The 15,817-nt window shown below is 50.9% G+C and overlaps 4 protein-coding genes across 4 annotated transcripts; 2 read left to right on the top strand and 2 right to left on the bottom strand.

Moving 5' to 3' along the window:
- Nucleotides 1-250: 250 nt before the first annotated feature.
- SEC15 (Rab GTPase-binding exocyst subunit S15) lies at nucleotides 251-3,368 on the bottom strand. The gene is made up of 9 exons (XM_062915258.1): nucleotides 3,192-3,368; nucleotides 2,095-3,111; nucleotides 1,910-2,041; nucleotides 1,758-1,859; nucleotides 1,592-1,701; nucleotides 1,391-1,526; nucleotides 886-1,335; nucleotides 566-819; nucleotides 251-509 (listed from the first exon to the last, which is right to left on the bottom strand). Exons 1-9 carry the CDS (start codon nucleotides 3,240-3,242, stop codon nucleotides 434-436), a joined length of 2,328 nt encoding a protein of 775 aa, XP_062761383.1. The 5' UTR covers nucleotides 3,243-3,368; the 3' UTR covers nucleotides 251-433.
- A 2,476-nt stretch (nucleotides 3,369-5,844) lies between these two features.
- QC763_702420 (uncharacterized protein) lies at nucleotides 5,845-9,586 on the top strand. The gene is made up of 11 exons (XM_062915259.1): nucleotides 5,845-6,983; nucleotides 7,040-7,213; nucleotides 7,273-7,530; nucleotides 7,588-8,157; nucleotides 8,211-8,332; nucleotides 8,389-8,419; nucleotides 8,473-8,490; nucleotides 8,542-8,614; nucleotides 8,668-8,747; nucleotides 8,803-8,917; nucleotides 8,979-9,586. Exons 1-11 carry the CDS (start codon nucleotides 6,444-6,446, stop codon nucleotides 9,122-9,124), a joined length of 2,127 nt encoding a protein of 708 aa, XP_062761382.1. The 5' UTR covers nucleotides 5,845-6,443; the 3' UTR covers nucleotides 9,125-9,586.
- A 213-nt stretch (nucleotides 9,587-9,799) lies between these two features.
- On the bottom strand, nucleotides 9,800-12,820 carry QC763_702430 (uncharacterized protein; the record flags this gene model as incomplete). Its single annotated transcript, XM_062915260.1, has 1 exon — nucleotides 9,800-12,820. The coding sequence occupies one exon, from the start codon at nucleotides 12,818-12,820 to the stop codon at nucleotides 9,800-9,802; it is 3,021 nt and encodes a 1,006-aa protein (XP_062761381.1).
- A 403-nt stretch (nucleotides 12,821-13,223) lies between these two features.
- QC763_702440 (uncharacterized protein) lies at nucleotides 13,224-15,629 on the top strand (the record flags this gene model as incomplete). The annotated part of the gene is made up of 3 exons (XM_062915261.1): nucleotides 13,224-13,862; nucleotides 13,916-14,361; nucleotides 14,424-15,629. Exons 1-3 carry the CDS (start codon nucleotides 13,805-13,807, stop codon nucleotides 15,627-15,629), a joined length of 1,710 nt encoding a protein of 569 aa, XP_062761380.1. The 5' UTR covers nucleotides 13,224-13,804.
- Nucleotides 15,630-15,817: the final 188 nt, after the last annotated feature.

The raw sequence follows: 15,817 nt of genomic DNA, 5'->3' as shown, positions 1-15,817 counted from the left end.
CAAAAAATGAGCTTGTTGTAGTTATGGTGGGGTTTAGTTTCTTTTTTTTTCGGTTTTTTTTTTTTTGCTGTTTTTGTTATGAGCGTTTGAGGCTGTTTTCTTTTTTCTTTTTTACCCCCTGAAATATATGGATGGCTACACGTTGTCAAGGTTAGGTACTAGGTTGTTTTGCGGTGGTGGTAGTTGTGGTTGTGGTGGTAGGAAAGGTTATTTATATATCCTATATATCTTATCTGTCTGATTTTGTTTCCTCTCTTTTACGACATCACTCTAAAAAAAAATGATGATAACTATTTCTTCTTTCACTGATACAAGTCCGGTTTGAATTGTTTCATGATGTCATTATACATTATTCTGAGTAAGCTACGAAACTAAGTGTTGAGGATAGTTTGGGATTGTGTGACCCAGCAAGAAGAGGTTGTTTGGTTGTTGATCACCTCAGCCCGAAACGCGAGCTGAAGTTAGCAAGCGGCGCTGTGCGAACTGGGGCGTCGACTGTTTGGGTGAGCCTGAAGGAGAAAAAGTTAGCATAAGCTAGGAAACAAAAAAGAGAGGTGAAACGTACTTCTCCAGCAAGATAGGTCCATTCATGGCATCCACCCGACCAAACTTCTTGTTGCGGATGGAAATATCAAAGAACTCGTCGTGGTTCTCCGTCTGCATGAGCGCCACCGTCTGCTGCAGCTCGTCCAGGTTCTGCTCCAGCATGAACGCGTTCTCAAGGCCCCCGACGAATTTCGAGAGGTGCTGGACGTCCAAGGCCATGGCAGCCACGCCATTGGGGTTGATCTTTTTGACGTCGGGAGATAATGGCAGGGCCTAGGTGACAATACCAAGTCAGACCTGTGTTAGATGGGAAGTGATGTGTATATGGCAAGGGCTTACCAAGATCTTATTTGCCGCATGACTCAACGCATCAAAGTAGATGAGCTCCTTGATCTCCCTCGGAAGACCCAGCAAAGTCGAGTTCATAATGTTAGACAGGTACCTAGTCAATGTCTGCATGTAATTGCTCGTCTCCTTGGGCGGGGTTGTGGCTGTCCAGTCATAGTCCGAGGTGTCCACCAAGTCATCGATTTTGGAGTTGACGAGCTCAAAGATGCGCTTTTCAGCGGCTTTCTTGTTGTTTCTGAACGCCTCAGTCGCCTTGAGTGTGATCGGTCCACCAGCCGATGTGGATGATCGTTCCCGGATCAGGATCTGCTCCAGTACCTGGCAAGCTGTTTCAAAGTGCTCGAGGTTGATCAAAATCTGCACGATCTGTCCTAGATACTGCGAGTTCAGCCGTTCAACAAGAGACTGGCAAACGATATCGGTCAAAAGCTCATCGAGAGACTAGAGGTATGGTCAGTACGCCCACCCATGGAGATCAGAAAGAAATATGACAAACCTTCCGTAGCGTCTCATCAACCACATTCGGGTTGTGAAAGTGCTCCGATGTAAAAATCAAGAACTGATTCAACAGATTCCTAATATCTATGCAGCACAAGGGATACATCTGTGAGAATGGCAGCACGCAAGGGAAGCTGGCCCAATTAGAACAAGCGATGACTTACAAACACATCCTGTAGAAAACGGTCGGGATACGTACACAAGCTCTTCTTCTGGTTTGTCGTCAACAAACCAGGTCACGTCGACGACCTTTTGGTATTCGTCGCGTGTGTTGATGGCCATAGGCATGTAATCGTCCGTGGACACGATCTAGTGAAAGTTGTCAGTATCAACTAGAGACGAGTTACGACGAAAAGCGGGCTTACCTCCTGGAAGTCCTCGCCAAAGCGACGGCGGAGAAGCTCAGCGTATTTGTAGAATAGGGTGAGCTGGAAGTTGTTCATCATGGTGACGGAGTATCCCCAACTCTAATGCTTGTCAACGAATGTTCAGATACAAGATGTAAGGAGCCACATACCTCCATGGTCTCAATGAAAAGAGCAATGTTCATCTTGATTTTGACCAGCAAATCTGCATCGTTGACCTCCTGTAACGACTTGGCGATCACTCGTATAGCGATTTGGCACATGGAATCCCAGAGCTCATCGACCTATCCGTCCTGTTAGAGAGAAAAACTACCAAGCTGTGGGAAAAGTCACTTACATCAATTGTTGACCTTATTGTGGGTGCTCGCATCACGGTCGCCTTCTCAATAATGGCAAATCCAGCAATGTTCTCCAAAAGCCCCATCAAGGTCTCGTCGTCACCCCCGGCAAAGATGTTTTCGGAACTTGAGGGCATTATCAGATCCTTTTGTTGTCGTCTCGTTGCTGCATACTCTACACGGAACTTGTCGACCTGACCGAGGGCATCGTGGGTATGCAAGGCTTTGTGTAACGGGGTGAAGTCAATCTGGTTCTCCTCGTTGTCGATTACGTCAAACTCATTACTTTCATCAAAGACCAGCTCGATGGCAGAATTCAACTTGAAATTCTTCAGATATTCATTGACTTCGGCGCGCTTCTTTTGCCTCTCCCGTCGCTGCTGTGTCGCGAAGAAGGCAATCTCGCCAAGAAGTTGGGACTTTTCTCGAACCTCCAGAAACCACTTGTTCAAATCTGCCATGACGGACTCGGAAATCGTCTTTTGAGATGCCGGGATAGACCGTTGAATCATGTCGGCAAGCTTGTACTGCGTCGCATACTTGTTCTGGATGGTGGGGATCAAGTGTTCGTTCTGCAGGTCCTCCAACGACTTGAGGGCACGATGATATTCCTTCTTCCGGATAAGTTCGTGCGCATTATTGACAGCGCGCAATATCTTGAGCGATTCCTCCAGAGCGTTTGATACATCCGTGATATTCTGCCTGACCCCGCGCGTGTTGACCAGCGCCTGCTTTTGCTCGGCCAACTTCTCGGTGCTGGCCTGGATGGACTGGTTGAGGTCCAAAATTTCGGCTGTCAAAGCCACAGTACCCTCGCGCACCTTTTGTAGTTGATTGACGGATCCCAGGAACTCCTCATGCTTCGTCAACCCGATCTGCTCGATGTCGCCTTCGCGGTCCTCGGCATACTGCGACAAGCTCTGGGCGAGGGATCCGATTCGGCTGCTCGTTGTCGCATCTTTCAACACTGGTATCAGTTGATCGAGGAAATCCGAGTCGGAGGGCGCGAGGATGATCTATAAAAGAAGTCAGTATTTCAGGTCTACGAAAGTGCTCTAATGCTGCTGGCGATTCCCGATTGCTGGAAGCGACGGACCTGAGCTACAGCCGAGTCGTAATCATCCCACGTTTGGGCTTTTCTCGGCATTTTGAATGATGGAGCATCAAGCTCCTCCAGCTATCGGTTTCGATGATATCCTGGGTCTTCGCTGATCACTGGTCATGAACGCACGGCGTTGAAGGCATCTTGCGCAGCAGCAATATACATGCTTTGTTCGGTCAGCGTGCCCCTCGTTGGGGCGCCAGTGGTCTGTGCTGCGGCAGCTGGCCAGGGAGCTGCTTCCAGATACGGCCCGTGCGCCTACTCCTTGGAAGGAGCAACACCAAACTCATTGCTTTTCAGGCGCAATAGCACCACCGATGGAGTGCCACATCCTCAAAATCTAAGTATGAACTTAGAATATGGGAAGAGATATTCTTTTACCGCAAGTTTCAGACCTGACTTTGTCGTGGTCCTGATGGATCGAATCTCTCTTGGTTGCTAGGTGCCAAGCATCAACCCCTATTAACCCCTTTATGGCACCAAGATGGATTCAAAGATTACACTTCCCTCTTTCTCTTCAACATTATGTTAGGATGTAATTTATTAAGCTTCTCACGTTTCTGTCATTATATTATGCTTAAAAGTCATTTTTGACATAGCTAGTACTGAACATAAATGACCTCACTGCCCTTCTTGATTCAAACTACACAAGACGTTGGTATGATTTTTGTCGGAGCTTTGCACAACAGATCTATATCCTATTCCAAAGCTGTTTTCCGTCCGTCCGAGCTAGTCAAGTATGGCGCGGCTCGGACGGTTTTTCAAGTCTTAGATAATAGTGTAAAGCTAACTCTAGGTTGTGTAACTGTATGTCGATGATAAGCAAGCGCTGCCAGTGGAATGCCTATTTGAATGCGACTGTGCCATGTCCAAGCTCTAATTCCCGGGGCTATGATCACAAAGAAGAGACTATAGGCGGTTTCAGTTAGACTACAAGGCGACTGTTCCATGGCAAACTTAGATGAGGTCTTGCGAAGTACCTGTCATATCTATCCGAAAACCATCACTTGTCTGTCAGCAGGTAGACGAATAAATTCGAAATTCTCGGAAATTGGTTCTTTTCCATTCAGTGCCTCAAAGGTTATCTCGCGCCGGTTAGTGACACTACCATCTACCAGCATTGTGAGACTAGTATCTTGGAGAGAGTATAGCTGCAAGTATACTTTAGGTACCTGGGGAGATGTGGGCAAGGCTTGACCATGTAGACCCAAAGCCAAGGGGATGGCAGGTATCAGGCTTCTTTACATCCCACCATCGCAGATACGCAGTAAAGCTTGCGTAGCTACCATGTTGGTAGGTCCCGAGTGTTGATACAGTGTGGCCCGGCCAGTGAAAGCTGTAAACACACACACCAACCTCAGGGGCACCTGAAATGTAACAAGGTAGCCTGATGGTCTGTTGTAAGATTTCACAGTTCTTTCTTTCCAAGCCTTCTTAGGTCTTTGCTTTCCTTTCTTTCCTTTGATTTCTGTGCTGACTACTTTTCCTTTGTGGCTCCTACTATGAATATGTAGCTAACTTCAGGGCACCGGTACTCTCTCGACTCTTCCCCCCTCCTCATCCTTCACCATATTTTTGTGACTGGACGGTTTTGCTCAAACATGAGTTCTGATAAGAAAGCGCCATGGAGATTATTTTATCTATCTGGCCAACATAGTGTGGCATATTGCATTTGAGCAACCCCTTGTACTTTCTTGATTCTAAGAGCAACTGATAATCAAGGAGAGCAGCCCGAATGTTCCAATAACTTCTACAGGTTCGTCCGAAAAATATTCCGCGATAAAAAGCGCTGTTTATCTCACCTTGCTCTATCTAAGCGGCATTACATGGCATATTCCATCTAAACATCCTCTCGAACCTCTCGAATCCAGGAGCAACTGATAATCAAACACAACAGGCGGAATACTCCCATGACCTTCGCAGTTTTGTCCGAAAAGTATTTCACGATAAGAAGACACTAAAAGAATCATCACTGCTCTATCTACTCGCCATGACGTGGCATATCTACGTGAACCGTGCGTTGATCTAGTCTCTCAAGTATATAACATGGAGTTCAGTGCTAGGGTTTGACTCTTCCCTCAAAACAATATCAACAACCCAAGGGTGGCAATCTTGAGTATCGACATCGCATAGACATCCGTGAGCCCACGGATAAGGTTTCAGCTGCCTTCGTCGTCCCTCAACTTACATTGAAATCTTTGGGCTTTCCATCCATTGTCAACAAAGTCGGCCTCCTATCCGACGTCGACCACGTCGCCGACCAGGGTAAGTAAACATTGCGCCTTGCATGGATACACACTTCCTTTGCAGGTAGCGTTTCCTTCATCAAGATATCGTTCACGATATCTCTTCTTCATCATTACCTCTTCGCTATTATCTTCCTCATGACACCGTTCTTCGCGGTAACATTCTTCAAGTTATCTTTTAGATTTCACCACTCTTCTTCACCACAACACCCATATCTCTCACTTCTCTTCTTCACAATATCTTCCTTCTCCACAATCATCCTTCAAAACCCCCCTTCATACTTCCCTATTTGCCTGACACAAGGAGTCAATGCATCAGTCACGTGTTGTTGCTTTGGCAAATCGTTACTTCCTTCCTATTGAACTGTTTTGTTTTTTCTAGTTGAAAGAGCGGCCTTTCCCTCCGAGGTTCTTTCACCCTCAAGCCTTCAGCCTGGAATCACTACGTAATCAGGCACCAAGTGGTCCTTCCCGATGATCCTGCCCCCACAATTCGGGTGGTGATTTCGTCTTCAGCCGCCAGAGCTGTGTTGTGATTCCGTCTTCGGCCGCCGGAGTGACTGCAGTCACTCCGGCTGAGGACGAAACACAGTTTCCAATCCTACGATCCCAAACGATAAAGTCATCTTGAACAATCGTTTGAGGCCGATTGTTTATCGTCTGGGGCCGAGTCGTTATTTCCCCCAGTCGTTCCTTCCATCTGCAAGCATAACTGTGTTTCTGCCTTAGGGTGATCCGACCACTCGTTCCTTCTTCATCCCAACTAATGACACCACTGACACTGCTCTTGCAGAGATTTTATCTCCACCGGTCTCCTGCCTGCTCTGTGCCTTTGGAATTCTTCCTGCCCTCCAACTCTTCTCCCTTTGACACTTCCTGCAAAGGGTTTTGGCTCAAGACCTCCACCGCCAGTTCCCTCTGCTTTGTCGTGTCCTTCGGACCATCGGATCTCTCGCTCACCTCCCTCGACAACGACCTTTGATTTTTCCAGGTCGTTACAATGGCACAGTCTCGTGACGGGACGTTCAATCCGTCCTCCCCTCATTCTTCGAGCGGCGCGGCGGATTCCTACAAACACGATGGTACCCCCGATACTCGTTTGACTGCCTTCTCACCCGATGACGGCTCGGCCAGATCGAACAAACTGTACGCCGGCATCACCGGCATGAGCCTCAACGGTCCCACCAACCACTCATTGTTTCATCAGAAGTCGACGGAGCACTTCGGTAATGTTGCTCCTGTGGCCGAAAAGGACCCGTTCATTTCCAGCAACGCGACCCCCTCCAAGTCGACATTGGACCAGAAGCTCTCTCCGACCGCTTCCGCCTTCAGGCCCTTGTCTGTCCCAGTGGTCGCTCATGGTTCCCTCAATGGACAACAGGGTCCCTCCAATGGCCCTCAGCAGAACTTTCGATCGCTAGCCAGCGCCGCTAGCCCTCTCTCTGGCCGTTTCAGCACTGAGCTAGGGATCACTCATTATGTCACTATCTTCTCTTCCACGGCTTCCGTAACCTTGTCAGAGGTCGAAACGTATCTTGAGGTTTGTCCCGTACTTACTATGCCTGATGAGTCGTAGATATCTAACAATATGTGTAGAAACTGAGTCAGTTTGGTTCACCTTGCCAGGGTAAGCGCGTCATCTTCGCGAAGGATGGGAGAGTTTATTTGTTTCTCTCCAACATTCGCGATGCCACCAACATTCACGAGAATGTTCAGCTCGGTTCCCAGGACTGGCGTGCCCAGTATATTACCGCGGCGGAGTTTCACCAGGTACGTGATGGCGTCAAGCTTCTGCCACTGGTCGGATATACGTGCTAACCTCATATCAGGCCCGCAATCCTGGTGAGAATCACCAGCAGGTTTCGGATGGCTTGCTCCGGGCTATCGCGTTCCCTCAAGAGAGCGCGAATTTTGACGTTTTCCACACCAACACTGTGGTCCGCACTCTCATGGAATCTCATGGTGAGGTCCTTGCCTTTCGCCAGCTATCCGGGACGAAAGACATTCCTTTCCACGCCACGGTTGAATTTTGTGACTGCGATGCCGCCATTACTGCCGCAGAGGCCCTCAATGGTCGCACTTTCAATGTAAGTCTACACTCTCTCGTCTCATCCGATCTATATGTGACTAACATCTAATCTCAGGGCGTTTACCTGAACTTGATTTCTGCCCTCCCCGACGCCACCTGCGGAGCCTACCAGCCTTTTGATGTGCATGCTCCCCGCGCTCCGAGAAGCCCGGTTCAGGACATGGCCAACCTGTTTCAGAGCATGGGTATCTCGAAGCCTTCTCATCATCAACAGATTGTGCCCTCTGGGCATCTTGCCCATTCGCCGGCCAGTGGGATGCAATTGCCCCATCAGCAGATGGCCATGTATCCCACTGTAGTCTATCACGGTATTCAGCACAGTTTGCCGGCTCGCTACGTTCTCGACCACACTCCCACACGCAGCCAGGGCATTTCTCCCATGAGTCCCATGACCCCGATGACTGGCGGCATGCCGGTCATGGCGCCGTTGTATACTCCGCCTAGCACTCCGTTAGCGTTTCACCATGGCGACTACGCTAGTCCCAGGGGCATGCAGCCCTATCGTATGGATGGTCGTCGTCAGAACGCCATGCGGGTCAATCGGTCCCCTTACTACAATGCCGCCGGCCATCACAACCATGTTGATGTCAACAAGATTCGGGATGGCATCGATGTCCGCACCACAGTCAGTATCTATCTCTTTGAAAAAAGAAAGTATCGTTTTCTAACACGTCATAGATTATGCTGCGAAACATTCCGAACAAGGTCGACCAAGCGATGTTGAAGAAGATTGTGGATGAGTCCAGCTGGGGCAAGTACGACTTCATGTACTTGCGAATCGACTTCGCCAACGACTGCAAGTATGTGCATCAAGCATTCCTTTCGGCGTGAGCCAGTTGCTGATGTTCTATAACAGTGTCGGCTATGCGTTCATCAACTTTGTTGACGTAAGTTTTTCTTTTCCATGCCGAGGCAAACCTGACACTGACTGAATTTGTAGCCGCTCGACATCATCGATGTATGTGATCCTCCATTAACTGGATATTGAAATTTTCTGACAATGCCCTAGTTCGTCAATGCCCGTGGCAACCAACGTTGGAACTGCTTCAAGAGCGACAAGGTTGCCGAGATCTCATATGCCAGTAAGCTTTTCGAATTACTCTTCTGAGATGGATCGGCTGTTGACAATTTGCAGCTATCCAGGGCAAGGACTGCCTTGTCCAGAAGTTCCGCAACAGCTCTGTTATGCTGGAGGCCCCTCACTATCGCCCCAAGGTACGGTCGACTTTCTCTCCCATTTGAGCTTCGAGCTCTTATTGACCATCAGCAGCTTTACTTCACGCTCAATGGTCCCAGACCTGAGTTGGCTGGTGAAGAGGAGGCTTTCCCGGGCCCGGACAACCAGTCCAAGATGAAGAGGAGCTGTGAAAACGCTGAGCATGTTGGTGAGTTCGAGTCATTCTATCAGATGCAAGTTTGATATTGACACCATTTGTCCGCCACCAGGCCTCTTCACTCCCAATGCCGGCCAGCATTTTCGTGACGAGCAGCGCCGCCGCCGCTCTCAATACGACCGTGGAACCAGACTTGCTGCGCTTGAGGAGTACGACTATGACTCCCACATCCAGCAGCCTAGCCTCTACATGGGCTAATCAAGAACCAACTCGGCATCATTACCTACCAACCTTTCAGTCACCGAAGATTGGCGACACTCGGATATCCTTCCTTTGATCATCTTATTTTGATGATGTCATGAAGTTGCTTCTTATTTTGGTTCGCTTTGCTTTGCCATCTTTGACAAATCATCAAAGTTGATGATGATCTGAGGCGAGGAAATGGGATCAGTATCTGGTAATCGGTCATCATCTTTAGCGGGTGGTGTCTTGGGAGGAGAAACTGGGAACGGGTAATAGGCACTCTGAAGAGGCGGTGCATCCTTACAGGCAATCGCGATGGTTTGAGCGGGAAGATTGGGCTAGTCACAGAGGGTTTCTTGAAACCTTGGTGGTCTAGGAAAGGTCGATCGTCCGATACCACAGCGTGTTGTTTCTTTTGGCAGCGGAATCAAGAACGAACTGTGCTGTGCCCAAGTTCATATAGATTTTAAACAGTGTTGCTTTACTCTATTACGTGATTCCTGCTGTTCATGTCTTGGCTATCGCTGTGGATGTCGTGGTGTGCTTGAGTCTTGGTGGAATCCAGGTGACGGGATGTTCATACCACGCAGAAAAGAGTTGTTTTTGCTTCTTGTGCGAAAGGATATCACGGGTAATTACGATGCTGCTAGATACAAAATACTTTCGTAACAATCATTATTATGTACATGCTCAGTTTGGACCGTCTGGCAACGCAGGAAGCGGCTTCCTAGCCCCCCTCCTGTCTTGTGACACGTTCTCTTGGTCGTCCTCTTCGTTTTCCGATTCTTGTCCTTCAACCTCTGGTGACGACGGCGTCCTTTCCTTCCCACCATCCTCCCCATTCGTCTCGATGGACGAGACCTCATGGTAGTCCGTCGACGACAGCGACAAGAGCGACGAGGTAGACGGCTGGTGAAGCTGCTGCTGCCTCCTCCTCCGCTGCGTGGCCGTCTCTCCGGGTGACGGCGAGGGCGACGGTGAAGAAGAGGGTGACTCCTCCCTTATCCCCTCCAGCAGCGGCTGCAACTTGTTGTTGTTATTACTACCCAGCTCATCCTGGTCATCAGGGGGAGAGCCGTGATTAGAGATGTGAATAGCTGGTGTCCCTTCCCGACTCGACTCTGGAGTTAAAGGCGGGATCATTGGGAGTGATTTCTCCCTATGAGCTGGAGCAGGTCGTTTATGAATGCCGGTAGGGGAGTAAATCTGTCTCGGGAGCGCAGACGCCGCAAGAGTAGCAGCAGACGACGACGAGGCGGATGGTGGTGAAGGGGAAAAGGTCATCCTGTGGTGAATAGAATCAAAATGACTACTCCCCGGCACGGGGGAGATAGGTGGTGGGGAGGCAGTTTCGGACCTGGCACCGTTGGACATGAACCCTGCTGCGTATCGCCGGTAATATGCCGCTGCCGCGGAGGACGGGTCACGGGATAGCGATGGGGGCAGGAAGGATGAGTCGCTACCACCGCGGTTGGTGAAGATAACGAGAACCAGACAGGATAATATCAGCACTGACTGGAAGATCGCCATGCGCTTTTGAAACACCACCTCATCGGCGAGGACGTTGAGGCGGGTGGTGAGGGCGACGATTTGGCGGTCGGATTGTTCTCTCTGCGTTTCCAGGGCGATGACGGTCGACTGCCACATTTGGTCGTACTGGGTCCTGACGTGGCGGAGCTCGGAAAAGACGGTTTGGTTGAGGGTGTTAAGAAAGGAGTCCACCCGGGTGAGCTGTTTGCGCTCCATGGTGCGGAGGACTTCTTGGAGGAAGCGGGATTGCTCTTCTATGTACTGGAGGGAGAGGGAGGTGTTGGATTCGAGGTGTTGGAGGCGCTTGTTCACTTGTTTGAAGAATGATTCTTGGACGGTGGGGGAGGAGGAGGGATGCCCTGAGGTGGGAGTTGTCTTGCTGCGGGTTGCGTTGGAGGGTTTTTCGCCTTCTTTGCCTGGGGGTTTTGCTGAGCCTTGAGATGGGGTGGTGTCGGGGGAGGTGTCACTGGCACGGTTTGGCGGCTTCTTTTGGTTATCCTGGTGGTTTCCCGTGTTGGCATTGTCACCGCTATCTGGCTGAGGTGGAGGGTTGGATGCTGGGGGTGCAGCGTTTGGTTGGCCTTGACCAGTGGCCGTGTCTCCTGTCACCGGAGAGGGGAAGATCTTTTCGGCCTTTGGTGTCTCCTTGGCCTTGTCTGCTGGTACTGCCTTTTCGGCCCCGGCGTCAGCTTTGGGAGTTGAGTTGTTGTGTTTTTCAGCACCGTCTGGTCCCGAAGCAGGTGTCGGATCACTTGTCGTAGTCGAACGCATTGCGCAGGTCTCAAGCACAAAGTGGCTGTCGTATGGTTGCCAGGGAGACGAGCCTGTATCAATGGCTATTGTATCTGGAGAAGCCTCCTTTGTATCGTTGGCCTGCTCACTCTCCATGACCGAAGCCGGCTCTAAAGGGGGCTCTTGGATCTCGGGAACAACCTCCTGAGTAGAAGACCCTTCGATCTGCTCCGGCTCATCATCCTCTCTGGGCTCTTTCCAACTATCCAACATCCTCGTTCCATGAACACGTAGCAGTGAGACTGGGCAATAATACTCGTTTCCATAGTGGCTCAGAAACTCGATACGGATGTACTTGGTGTAGATCTGAGGATGCTCAACCAGAAAAGGCTGAATATCTCGAGCATTTCGAGCCTCAAAGGTGCCCAAGTCCACCCACTTGTCCAACTTCACGGGGTATCGATCACTGGCGCTGACCCGGAACTTTCGAATCATGCTGGAAAAGAACTCAAAATTCGCCAAGACGACTGTGTCAACAAGGATATCATCACTCAGCTCGACAATGACAAACTTGTTTTTCTGATGGCACTCGAGTAGCATATATGTGTCCTTGTTTTCCACCAGGATGGCCTTAGCGTTCTTAGCACCAGGGCTTGTTTTGAGGATAGTAGCACCCGCATCGAATGACGAGAACGAGAACCTCTCCTTGCATGTCTTTCCAGCGTCCTTACTCCGGTAGTATGGTGTTTTGTTATCGTCATAGAGGATTTGTTCTTCCTGTACCTCTTTGCTGGCTTCAGCCACAGCATCCCCAGAAGAGGAGGACGTGATCTCGGTGACTTTCTCCGTGAGGGCGTCAAAGTCCAGTATTTCCCCATCGTTGCCCAAACTATCCATGTTGTCGTTGTTGAGTCCCGGTTCACGGTCGGGCTTGTGGTGATCTCCGTGGTGTTGTTTTTGTGCCTTCTTGATGTTGGCGGGATCCTGGCCTGACTTGCGCAGCATCATCTCTTTCCACTCTTCAAATGACATGAAGGCCACCGATTCCTCTTCCTCCTTTTGTTCGGTAACGGCCGCCTGCTCTTGCTGTGTCGCATTATCGACAACTGATGTGATACTGACAGTGACCGTTTCGGCAGCTGTGCTTTCGACGACGGCTGTAGCGGCCGGTTTTGGGCTCGTCCATGCTGAGCGCAAGCATTGTTGCGGGAGGGTATGTGTGATGTAGTTGATAGTCTTGAATTCGCAGACTCCGGGGGAAGTGACAGATAGAGCTGCCGTCGCGGGCGCCGTGGGTGTCGTGACTATCGCCGTCGTCGTTACGGATGGGACCGTTACGGCTGGCGTTTCGGAAATAGATCCACTGGAGACAACAGCTGTTGCGTAGAGCCCCAGCAACACTAGTCCCAGTGCAGGTGAAATTCTCCAAGGTGTTGGTGAAGATCGCATACTGGGCTTCCTTCAAGTGGTCGATGCGCCGGAAGCTCGCTTATCCATGGCGTCCAGTGATGGCACTCGAAAATGAATTCGAGGAAACGTGGCTGGCGCGTCTTTGTTGGGTATACGGTATCGTCTCGTGGCTTCTCACTCGCTTGGTCCCAATTCCGTCAACAGTGAATTGGCAGGCTCAGACTTGTCTACCATGTCGTGAAAAAAAAGGGCGAGGCGGGTTCGACACTTGCCAGGTTGGCTTTCGTCACTGGCGCTGGGCAGGGAAACAGAACAGCCTGGAGCATTGCACTTGCAGGGGCTGAGGCCCTGACAGGCTGGGGTCTGCCGGCCGGGAGTTGTGAAAGTGAGGGTTCGGGTTGGAAGTGTGTTGTTAAATCCTCTTATGCCGAGCACTTCCAAACTTGGAATCAGACTGAACTTCCTCTATCAGACGGAAGTTTCTTTATCTCAGACGGGAGTTTCTTTTATCAGACAGAATTTTCTCTATCTACGACGAAGAGTTTGCTCTCACTCGTCTCCTTCCAAAAACACTTCCTGCTCCTCTGCGCAATGAAGTTGCTCCCACCTCCACTCTTCAACAAGCACTCCACTTGACAGCTTGGACAGGCCCTCCCCGACAACAAAAAAGCAAGAGCTCCAAAACGGCGAAGTGGCATTGGTCGGCCGCGCTAGCTCTGATATCAGGCTAAATTCCCCCATCAGACGAGGCTGCCGCCTGTTCCCATGATGCGCTGCCCCGCCATCCGCTACAGGCGCGAGGGAAGCTCTGGGGGGAAAAGCTCCCCGCGAGATCAGCTACCACTCATGACGACCATGCCCCACGTCGATCTGTTTTGCCGGGAAGAAATAAAAGAATCATGATCAGTTGTTTTCCTCTCTCCTCCTACTGCTGTTAGTTTCTCAGAGACATTGGGTGATTATCGTGTGAACTGCGTCCAAATTACCCCGCGGTGTTGAACATAGAGCTTGACGACTTACACCATGACCGACAACGGACCCCTTTACCTGGGGTTTGACCTCTCAACCCAACAGCTCAAAGGTACACCCAAACTTTCCAGGACCTCTTCTCTGGCCAAAACTAACCTCCCAAAGCCATCGTCATCCAATCCGACCTCTCCATCGTCTCCTCCGCCAAAGTCGACTTCGACCAGGACTTTGGCGCCAAATACAAGATCAAAAAGGGCGTCCTCGTCAACGAACAAGAAGGCGAGGTCTTTGCCCCCGTAGCCCTCTGGCTCGAGTCCCTCGACCTTGTCCTCCAGCGTCTTCAAGAGCAAAACACACCCCTGAACTGCATCAAGGGCATCAGCGGCTCCTGCCAACAACACGGTAGCGTCTACTGGAACCATGAAGCCGAGCAGCTCCTCGGCGGTTTAACCGCGGACAAGTCCCTCGTTGACCAACTCGCGGGAGCCTTCTCACACCCCTTCGCCCCCAACTGGCAAGATCACAGCACCCAGCATGAGTGCGACAAGTTTGAGGAGACAATGGGGACGGCAGAGAGGTTGGCTCAGGCCACGGGGAGCGCGGCGCATCATGTTTGTTCACCCCCTCCAATCCCTTTTTCTTACATCTAACTAATGGTGATATATGTAAACAGCGCTTCACCGGCACCCAAATCATGCGCCTCCGCCACAAGCTCCCCCAAATGTACACCTCCACCTCCCGCATCTCCCTCGTCTCCTCCTTCCTCGCCTCCCTCTTCCTCGGCTCCATCGCGCCCATGGACATCTCCGACGTCTGCGGGATGAACCTCTGGGACATCCCCTCCAACAACTGGTCATCCCCCCTTCTCGACCTCGCCTCGGGTGGCTCGCCCGATGACCTCAGAGCTAAACTCGGCGAGGTAAGACAAGACGGCGGCGGCAGCATGGGCAATGTGTCCTCTTATTTCGTAAACAAGTACAACTTCTCCCCCGACTGCGGGGTGGCCCCTTTTACGGGTGACAACCCCGCCACGATTCTGGCCTTGCCGTTGAGGCCGCTGGATGCGATTGTCAGTCTGGGGACTAGCACGACATTCTTGATGAGCACGCCGGTTTACAAGCCGGATCCGAGCTATCACTTTTTTAATCACCCGACCACGCCGGGGCAGTACATGTTTATGTTGTGCTACAAGAATGGGGGTTTGGCTAGAGAAAAAGTGCGTGACGTACTACCTAGTTCTGAGTCTGGAGATGTCTGGGAGAACTTTAACAAGCACGCGCTCGAGACAGCGCCGTTGGATGTGCGAAAGGAGGGGGATAGGGCAAAGCTGGGGTTGTACTTTTACCTGCCCGAGATTGTACCGAACATCAAGGCTGGTACGTGGAGGTATACATGTGACGCCAACTCGGGGGAGGGGTTGGAGGAGGTGAAGGAGCCCTGGGCCAAGGAGACGGACGCGAGGGCGATTATTGAGAGTCAGGCTTTGAGCATGAGGTTGAGGAGTCAGAAGTTGGTGACGGCGCCGAGGGAGGGGTTGCCGGCGCAGCCAGGGAGGGTTTATTTGGTTGGAGGGGGGAGTTTGAACCCTGCTATTACGCGGGTGCTGGGGGATGTGCTGGGGGGAGCGGATGGGGTTTACAAGTTGGATGTCGGGGGGAATGCGTGCGCGTTGGGGGGTGCGTATAAGGCTGTTTGGGCGTTTGAGAGGGGGGATGGGGAGGCGTTTGATGAGTTGATTGGGAAGAGGTGGAAGGAGGAGGGGGCGATTCAGAGGGTGGATGAGGGTTACAAAAAGGGGGTGTTTGAAAAGTATGGGAATGTGTTGGGAGCTTTTGAGAAGATGGAGGAGGAGATTCTGAAAGTTGCGAAGAATACGTAGTAAGGTTGGGTGAATGGGTAGAAACTAAAATGGTTCCTCTTTCATACCGCTGGTCGGTGATAAGCCATATGCAGGTACGGAACTATTGAGCTGTGGTAACGCAGTGATGGTGGCTTGTTTTCTATACGAATGCGTCCATTATGACTGGCTGGAAAACTAAACCAACTTGATAACTCTCGTGAGCTTCA

Source organism: Podospora pseudopauciseta, assembly GCF_035222475.1.
Source record: "Podospora pseudopauciseta strain CBS 411.78 chromosome 7 map unlocalized CBS411.78m_7, whole genome shotgun sequence".
Lineage (NCBI taxonomy): Eukaryota > Fungi > Ascomycota > Sordariomycetes > Sordariales > Podosporaceae > Podospora > Podospora pseudopauciseta.
The sequence above is the reverse complement of the archived record's forward strand: the minus strand, read 5'-3'. Positions and strand labels throughout refer to the sequence as shown.

Bases quoted from the DNA above. Each gene is read 5' to 3' on its own strand.
- SEC15 (XM_062915258.1), bottom strand. From the start codon at position 3,242: ATGCCGAGAAAAGCCCAAACGTGGGATGATTACGACTCGGCTGTAGCT. The intron at 1,860-1,909 runs GTATGTGGCTCC...GACAAGCATTAG, and splicing joins TTTTCATTGAGACCATGGAG to AGTTGGGGATACTCCGTCAC. The intron at 1,336-1,390 runs GTTTGTCATATT...CCATACCTCTAG, and splicing joins TTGATGAGACGCTACGGAAG to TCTCTCGATGAGCTTTTGAC.
- QC763_702420 (XM_062915259.1), top strand. From the start codon at position 6,444: ATGGCACAGTCTCGTGACGGGACGTTCAATCCGTCCTCCCCTCATTCT. The intron at 8,158-8,210 runs GTCAGTATCTAT...AACACGTCATAG, and splicing joins GCATCGATGTCCGCACCACA to ATTATGCTGCGAAACATTCC. The intron at 8,333-8,388 runs GTATGTGCATCA...GTTCTATAACAG, and splicing joins GACTTCGCCAACGACTGCAA to TGTCGGCTATGCGTTCATCA.